General features: G+C 46.7%; 1 protein-coding gene across 2 annotated transcripts in view; it reads right to left on the minus strand.

Moving 5' to 3' along the window:
• Positions 1–6217, minus strand: part of ptprfa (protein tyrosine phosphatase receptor type Fa) — a 102968-nt gene extending 96751 nt beyond the window's left edge. For both annotated transcript variants that reach the window (XM_084444893.1, XM_084444892.1), the window contains exons 1-2: positions 6164–6217; positions 4905–5046 (exon numbers count right to left, since the gene is read on the minus strand). In XM_084444893.1, coding sequence (XP_084301019.1) covers positions 4905–5046; positions 6164–6202 — 181 coding nt within the window. In that variant the 5' untranslated portion in view covers positions 6203–6217. The remainder of the gene's footprint in view (positions 1–4904; positions 5047–6163) is intronic.
• Positions 6218–7500: the final 1283 nt, after the last annotated feature.

Genomic DNA, 7500 nt, shown 5'->3' on the forward strand with positions numbered 1-7500 from the left:
CTCTCTCTCTACCCGCCTCTCTCTTTCTTTATCTCCGGCTCCCTCTATCTCTCTCTCACCCCCCTCCCTCCCTCTCCCTCTCTCACACACACACACACACACACACCGCCTTATTGTCTTCTGTCTCTGAACCTTCTCTCGACATGAAAATACTGCTGCAAGGGATTTTTCTGCACCTCTGCGGCGCACGCAAACCCGCAAGCACACACACACACACGCACGCACGCACGCACACACACGCGCACACACACACGCACACACGCACACACTCACACACACACCTGGCTGCTGTGACGTTTTCAAGCCCCAGGACTACTTTCTCCTCCCTCGCTGTCTTTAAATGAAGTGGGGGTGTGATACACTCCACGCTCCAAACACTGACTCAAGCTGGGAATCCAGCCTCACCGTCCCTCCGCCAGACACAGCCATGCTCCCCACCAACCCCTCTTAAAAATAATACAACGTTTTACAGAACACATGAAATGTTGATGCGAGGTGTGTGAGTGCAGCCTGCCCCCTCGATGACTCATCCCTCGCACGTCCCCCGAGCGCGCCACAGCCAATAGGACGCCACAGTCCAACTTAAGAGGCCGCTGCAGTGCGCCCTTCCCCTTTCACACCAGAGGCTGAGGATGAACAGCGACCGCGCGCTGCGCTTCCTGTATGCGCTTCCTGCATGCGCTTCCTGCATGCGCTCTCTCCCTGGCGGCCGCAAGCAGCCGCAGCACCCGGGTCTCCAGCTGCAGGTTATTCACGCTCACGCTAACATAATCTTGCCGTTAATCTAATCCGGGATCAGGAGATAACGCGCTTGTTAATGACAATTATCAGAAGGTCCCATCGCATTTCTAATATCTGCTCTATCGGTGCTGTCGGACAACGTCTGTTATCGTGCACAGACCCACCTAAGAGACGCTGGGAACAAAATCAATTGTTATGGATCCCTGCTCAGAAAACGTAATCAAATAAAGATTAAGTCATATTTCAGACTCAGTGTAATCAAACATAAACAGGCAAGGGGGTAGAGATGAATCGCACACTGCCATTCCTGTCCAATCAGAACGGGCCAGCTCAAGGGGCTGGACATGCAGCCGTGCTCTGATACACGAGCTGGAGGATCAGACATACAGGACAGTCTTTAGTGATCACTGGAGCAGAGGCGGATCTGGACACACTGAGCCAGAACAAGAACAGGATACCATGGTGCTGGAAAATAATAAAGAGAAAAAGGCAGAGAAAGATGGAGAGAAAGGGAGAGAGGAGGGGAGAGAGAGATACAGAGAGAGATACAGAGAGAGAAAGACAGAGAGAGATACTGGGAGATATACTGTACACAGAGAGATCCAGAGAGAAATATACAGAGAGAGAGATCCAGAGAGAAATATACAGAGAGAGAGAGAGAGAGAGAGAGAGAGAGAGAGAGAGAGAGAGAGAGACCAAGAGATATACAGAGAGAAATATACAGAGAGAGAGATCCAGAGAGAAATATACAGTACAGAGAGAGAGAGAGAGACCAATAGATATACAGAGAGAAATATACAGTACAGAGAGAGAGAGAGAGAGAGAGAGATACTAGGAGATATACAAAGACAAATATATATATATATATATATATATATACAGAGAGAGAGAGAGAGAGAGAGAGAGGGAGAGAGGGAGATATACAGAGAGAGAGATACAGAGAGAATTAAAGCTGCTTCGCAGCGATGAGGCGGGGCCAGGCAATTTCCGACAAGTTTAGGAGCAATAAGCGAGCGAATAGGACAACAAGAAAGTTGACATTCCAATGTTCATTTTGTAAATTCGTATCGTAAAACATTTGTAAAACATTTTGATGCGTTGTAAGCTCGATTTTGATAATTCAACAATGGTCAATGAGTTTGTGAATTACAGTCTGAAGATCCAGTGTAGCAAGTTTGGTGTTAATTGATTGAAAAATGTTGGATGAGATATGTTTATTAATTTTTACAGGTTTTGTTTGCTTTTCTTCATAATTGAACATTAACTTCAGCAGCTGTGTACTCAGTCAGTTGCCAATCAATCGATTTAGTCATTGTAATCCTCGGCGGGGGTTGGGTAGGGTTGCCAACAGCGATGTCTCCGATTCGTGGAGCTTGTGTTGGATTATGGGTAACGTAGTTGTCTCTGTATGAAGTGTTGGTTTCAGAGGACAGAATTAAACATATTTTAAAAAATTCTATTTTTGAGATAAAATTCTAAAAAAAAATCATACTACATCTTGGATATGTGGCTAATGTTGTCACTTTTTATGAGGATGATCAGCCATTGATTTGGCGAGAATAAATAGGAACTATATACAGAACTGTTAACAGTAAAACTTTTTGATGTGCTGTGGGCTCAATTTTTCATATTTCAAAAATCTGTGAGGATCGTTTGGTAAGGACAGTCTGAAGATACAGTAGATCAATTTTGGTGTCAATTGAACTAAAAATGTGGGAGGAGATAGGTTTGATAGGTTTTACAGTTTATGAAGAAATCAGAGTGATGGACTTCAAAATTCCTGCAAGGTCAAAGCGTATGAAAGTTTTGTCTCACTTGGGCCTACATTCACGTGGTGGTTTTACAGTGATAGCACCTATGGCTGATTTGTTATGATTTTTTTAAGTTTTAAACTTTAGACTGTTGCTGTAGCGCCACCTTCAGGTTTATTGACCTACAATGCAGGTTGAGGACTTTGGGTATACTACTGGAGCTATGTGCAAATCTTGGTGATTTTTTGTCCACGGGAAGTTAGACTTCAGTGGAAGATGGAGAATAATAATAATAATCAAAATTCCTGCAAGGTCAGAGTGTATGAAAGTTTTGTCTCACTTGGGCCTACATTCACGTGGTGGTTTTACAGTGATGGCACCTATGGCTGATTTGTTATGATTTTTTAAAGTTTTAAACTTTAGACTTTTGCTGTAGCGCCACCTTCAGCTTTATTGACCTACAATGCAGGTTGAGGACTTTGGGTTTAGTACTGGAGCTATGTGCACATTTTTGTGATTTTTTGTCCACAGGAAGTTAGACTTCAGTGGAAGATGGAGAATAATAATAATAAGTAAAACATTTTAATGCATTGTAAGCTCAATTTTGATAATTCAATAATCTGGTCAATGAGTTTGTGAATGACAGTTTGAAGATCCAGTGTAGCAACTTTAGTATTAATTGATTGAAAAATGTGGGTTACAGGTTTTGTTAGCTTTTTTTTCTTCATAATTGAACATTAACTTCAGCAGCTGTGTACTCAGTCAGTTGCCAATCAATCAATTTAGTCATTGTAATCCTCGGCGGGGGTTGGGTAGGGTTGCCAACAGCGATGTCTCAGATTCGTGGAGCTTGCGTTGGATTGTGGGTAATGTAGTTTTCTCTGTATGAAGTGTTGGTTTCAGAGGACAGAATTAAACATATTTTTAAAAATTCAATTTTTGAGATAAAACTCTGAAAAAAATCATACTACATCTTGGATATGTGGCCAATGTTGTCACTCTTTATGAGGATGATCAGACATTGATTTGGCGAGAATTAATAGGAACTATACAGAACTGTTAACAGTAAAACTTTTTGAAGTGCTGTGGGCTCTATTTTTCATATTTCAAAAATCTGTGAGGATCGTTTGGTAAGGACAGTCTGAAGATACAGTAGATCGATTTTGGTGTCAATTGAACAAAAAATGTAGGAGGAGATAGGTTTGATAGGTTTTACAGTTTATGAAGAAATCAGAGTGATGGACTTCAAAATTCCTGCAAGGTCAAAGTGTATGAAGGTTTTGTCTCACTTGGGACTACATTCACGTGGTGGTTTTACAGTGATAGCACCTATGGCTGATTTGTTATGATTTTTTTAAGTTTTAAACTTTAGACTGTTGCTGTAGCGCCACCTTCAGGTTTATTGACCTACAATGCAGGTTGAGGACTTTGGATATAGTACTGGAGCTATGTGCAAATTTTGGTGATTTTTTGTCCATGGGAAGTTAGACTTCAGTGGAAGGAGAATAATAATAATAATATAGGCAAATACAATAGGGTTCCGGCAGCTACGCTGCCTGGCCCCTAAATATACAGAGAGAGAGAGAGAGAGATACTGTTAACAGTCCAATGTTAAATTGGACTCTTACCAAATTCCCACAGAGCTGATTAAATATGTACCCTGCATACTTGAACAAAAGGTGAACCAGAGCAAAACACAGATCAACTCATGCTTTGTTGATTTGAAAAAAAGAATAATATCTGGGCTTGAACATGACAATAAATTACAATGCTAGTTGGCTTTGAATATAAATTATAGTACATTAGCATATTAGTACTGTAAACCACCAGTATCATGCAAACACAGAAACCTTGACTATGTACACATTTAATGCCATGGACAAACCTGACCCCCAGGGAGGAGAGGTTATTCTCACATTGTACAGTGCAGGAAGTACAAACATACTGTAACACTTCCTCACAATGTGAACACTACAAAGATTTAAGAGAAAAAAATCCTTAACCCACCCTTAAAATTTATGGAGGATTTGAGACCAAAACAACATCCCAAAATGGTATGTGAAATACCAAAATATTGTTGGCTAATACTGTGGCTATTGGTAAACAACCTGAGAACAACAAGTGGCGCACAAACATCACTACAGTATATGCATTACATTATTGTACTGTAAATGTTTATCAAAATATTGTTGTTGGTGTTGTTGTTGTTGTTGATGTTGTTTTTGTTGTTGTTATTGTTGTTGTCGTTATTTGTACTCATGTGGCATTGGCAATCTAAACATGTGTTCTTTCATGTCAATAAAGCCCATTATACTATAAATGAAGGAGTCTACCGTATGGAGACAGAGAGAGAGAAAGAGAAAGAGAGAGAGATGAAGAGAGAGAGAGATGAAGACGAAGACAGAAGGGTACCTTCCAGGACGGTGAGCTTTGCGCTGGTGTTGATCTCCCCCACGCTGTTGGCGGCGGTGCACTCGTAGATGGCCTCGTCGCGGTGGGTCCTGAGGGGCTGGATACGCAGCACGGACCCTGAACCGTCGTCAAACTCAATCACCTGAAAGAGAGAGAGAGAGGAGGAACAATCCCTGTTCAAATCTATTAAACGCCCCCCTCCTCCTCCCCAGAGTCCCTTCGATGGCCAGAGTCACGAGCCCTCCTTCCAGACACGTACTGGAGGATAGCGGACAGACTACCAAACAACGGAGGGCTCTTGGTTCGACCATGGCCGGGGTACCGATGCAGTACCACACACTCTTTCCTGTTTACTGGGAAGTGATCTGGGTGGTGTGTGAGTGCCCTCTGAGTCTTAGTGAAGGTTCAGTGTGTCTCTCTACCGAGCCAGTCCAAGAAAGCCATTCCGACTCCTCCTCAAACCTCTTTCAAGGTAAATATAGTCAACATTTTGGCGACACTGTCAACAGTCAACATTCGGCCCAGAATCATTCGCCCAATTAGAGAGGAGTCTGAATGAGCTGACGGGCATGAGTGGACAGCAGGTATTCGAGGGCCCTGAGAGGCTGGGTGAGAGAGGCAGAGGTCAAGGGAGAGGGCGCCGCACTTCCGCAGCGGGGAGACGTGACCGACCCACACAGCCACCTGACGGGAAAGCGCATTCCTGCTCTAATGAACGGGGGTCCACTTCACTGGGCCGCCCCCCTCTCCCCCCCACCCCCCCCCGCCCCTACCGGTACCCCCCCCCCCCCACACACCCCCCGCGGGCAGAGCAGCCGGCAGTTTGAGGAGTGCCGCGCGCCGACAGGTGGAAGATATTTCCGTGTAATCACGTCAGCACAAGCCGAGCGGCCACATCTCGCGCGCGGTTTGACGGCTGAGACGCTCCGCTCAAAGCAATGCGTTGCCGGGCTGACAGCTAACCGGCCTGCCGCGCTGGTCCGTCCGCGTGCGGGCTCGCTGCGGCCTCCGCTGGAGCCTCTCGGCCGCCGCCTCGGCCGCTGCTTTGGCGGGAAAAAGACAGACGGGGCGAGAGGCGAAGGCGGTCACACAGACAAACAGGACAGACAGACAGACACAAAAACACACACAGAAAGACCCCATGGGGATGGGTGAGGAGGAGCTAAGTAGGTTTGAGATTTGAACTCTGTAGGTTTTTGAAGCCGGAGAAGGTTACGGGCGGGGGCGGGACTAGTGCGGCGGAACTGGATTGGACGAACCTCGAAGCGTTGAGAGCTGACTTTCTTGCCCTTCTTCATCCAGGTGATGCGGGGCTTGGGATCGCCCTCCGCCAGGCACACGAAGGACGCCACGCCACCTGAGATCCCTGTCTGGTCGTCAGGGGACTTGACGAAGCTGGGCACACCTGAGACAGAGACAGACAGAGAGCGAGAGAGAAAGAGAGAGAGGAAAGAGAAAGAGGAGGGGGGGGGGGGGGCAGGGAAGGACAAACAAACAATGTCAGAGACAGCAGTGACAGGCGAAACAGCCCAGAGCTGGTGGCAGGGCATTTTGCCCTCTTATAGAAACAACAGACATTTTCACTCATTGCCACTCAACTGCCTGCAGTCAAACTCAATGAAAAGACCTACACGCCAAAATGGTTTAAAGCAACACACAAAACAATGCCTGTGAGTCTCATTAGTAGTGATAGAGAACAGACAGGTATGACTTTTGAATATTCTCCCTCCAGGGCTTGAATAAACATCTGGAATAAACCCCAGACAAGACCTTGCCATTCAGGCCCAGTAAATCTCCTAGGAGATATCAAACCATACACAGTTAGCTTGGATGACGCGCCAACGTATGAACGCTCCATGGAAACTCAGACAAAGACCCTCTGTCTGTATTTTAGACGAACGGGCGCCGGGGGGAGGCGGCGGGGGGGGGTTATGTGACGTGGGCTGTAATTAAATATTCCGCTCCTCAGTAACACAGCAGGGGAACACTAATATGCTGCTGCATATTCTGCCTGGGTCCCTCACCTCTGTGCTGCCGGTCGAGCGACAGATGCATAATGCAAATCTCCAGCCTTTGGGGGGGGAAAGCAGCGCCTTCGCTCCGGGAGTGCGGGGGTCTGTGTATGTTGGTGCCTCTGCCTGAGAGAAGTGTTGTTGGGGGTCTGACAGGACAACCGAGGTTAATAGTGCTCCGAGCGCGGGCGCGAGTAGCGATGCATAGCCGTCCGTACCGTAGATGGCCCCTGCGTTGCTCCACCCCCCCCCCCCCCCCCTCCTCCCCAGAGAGCTCCCCGAGTCCTTCCTTCAAGAGGGAGGGCGTGTTTCACCGCTGTAACTTGGCTGGCCCTGTCCCGGGGGGTCGGCCTGGACTCGTGTGACTGCGGTTGCAGAAGGACGAATGGTGGCCAAACTGTTATAGACTGTTACTGCCATCATGGACAATGTCGCTCACCTCCTACATGATTGCATGGTAAAGCAGAGGACAACCTTCTGCCAGAGGCTGATTTAGCCACGGCGCTCAGCAGAGCGCTTCGGGAGGTCCTTTGAACCAGCCGCCTTCAGACTATTAAGCTCATCACGCTGTCTGCCTGGACAAA

This window comes from Borostomias antarcticus (genome assembly GCF_949987555.1).
Source record: "Borostomias antarcticus genome assembly, chromosome: 10".
NCBI classification, from domain to species: domain Eukaryota; kingdom Metazoa; phylum Chordata; class Actinopteri; order Stomiiformes; family Stomiidae; genus Borostomias; species Borostomias antarcticus.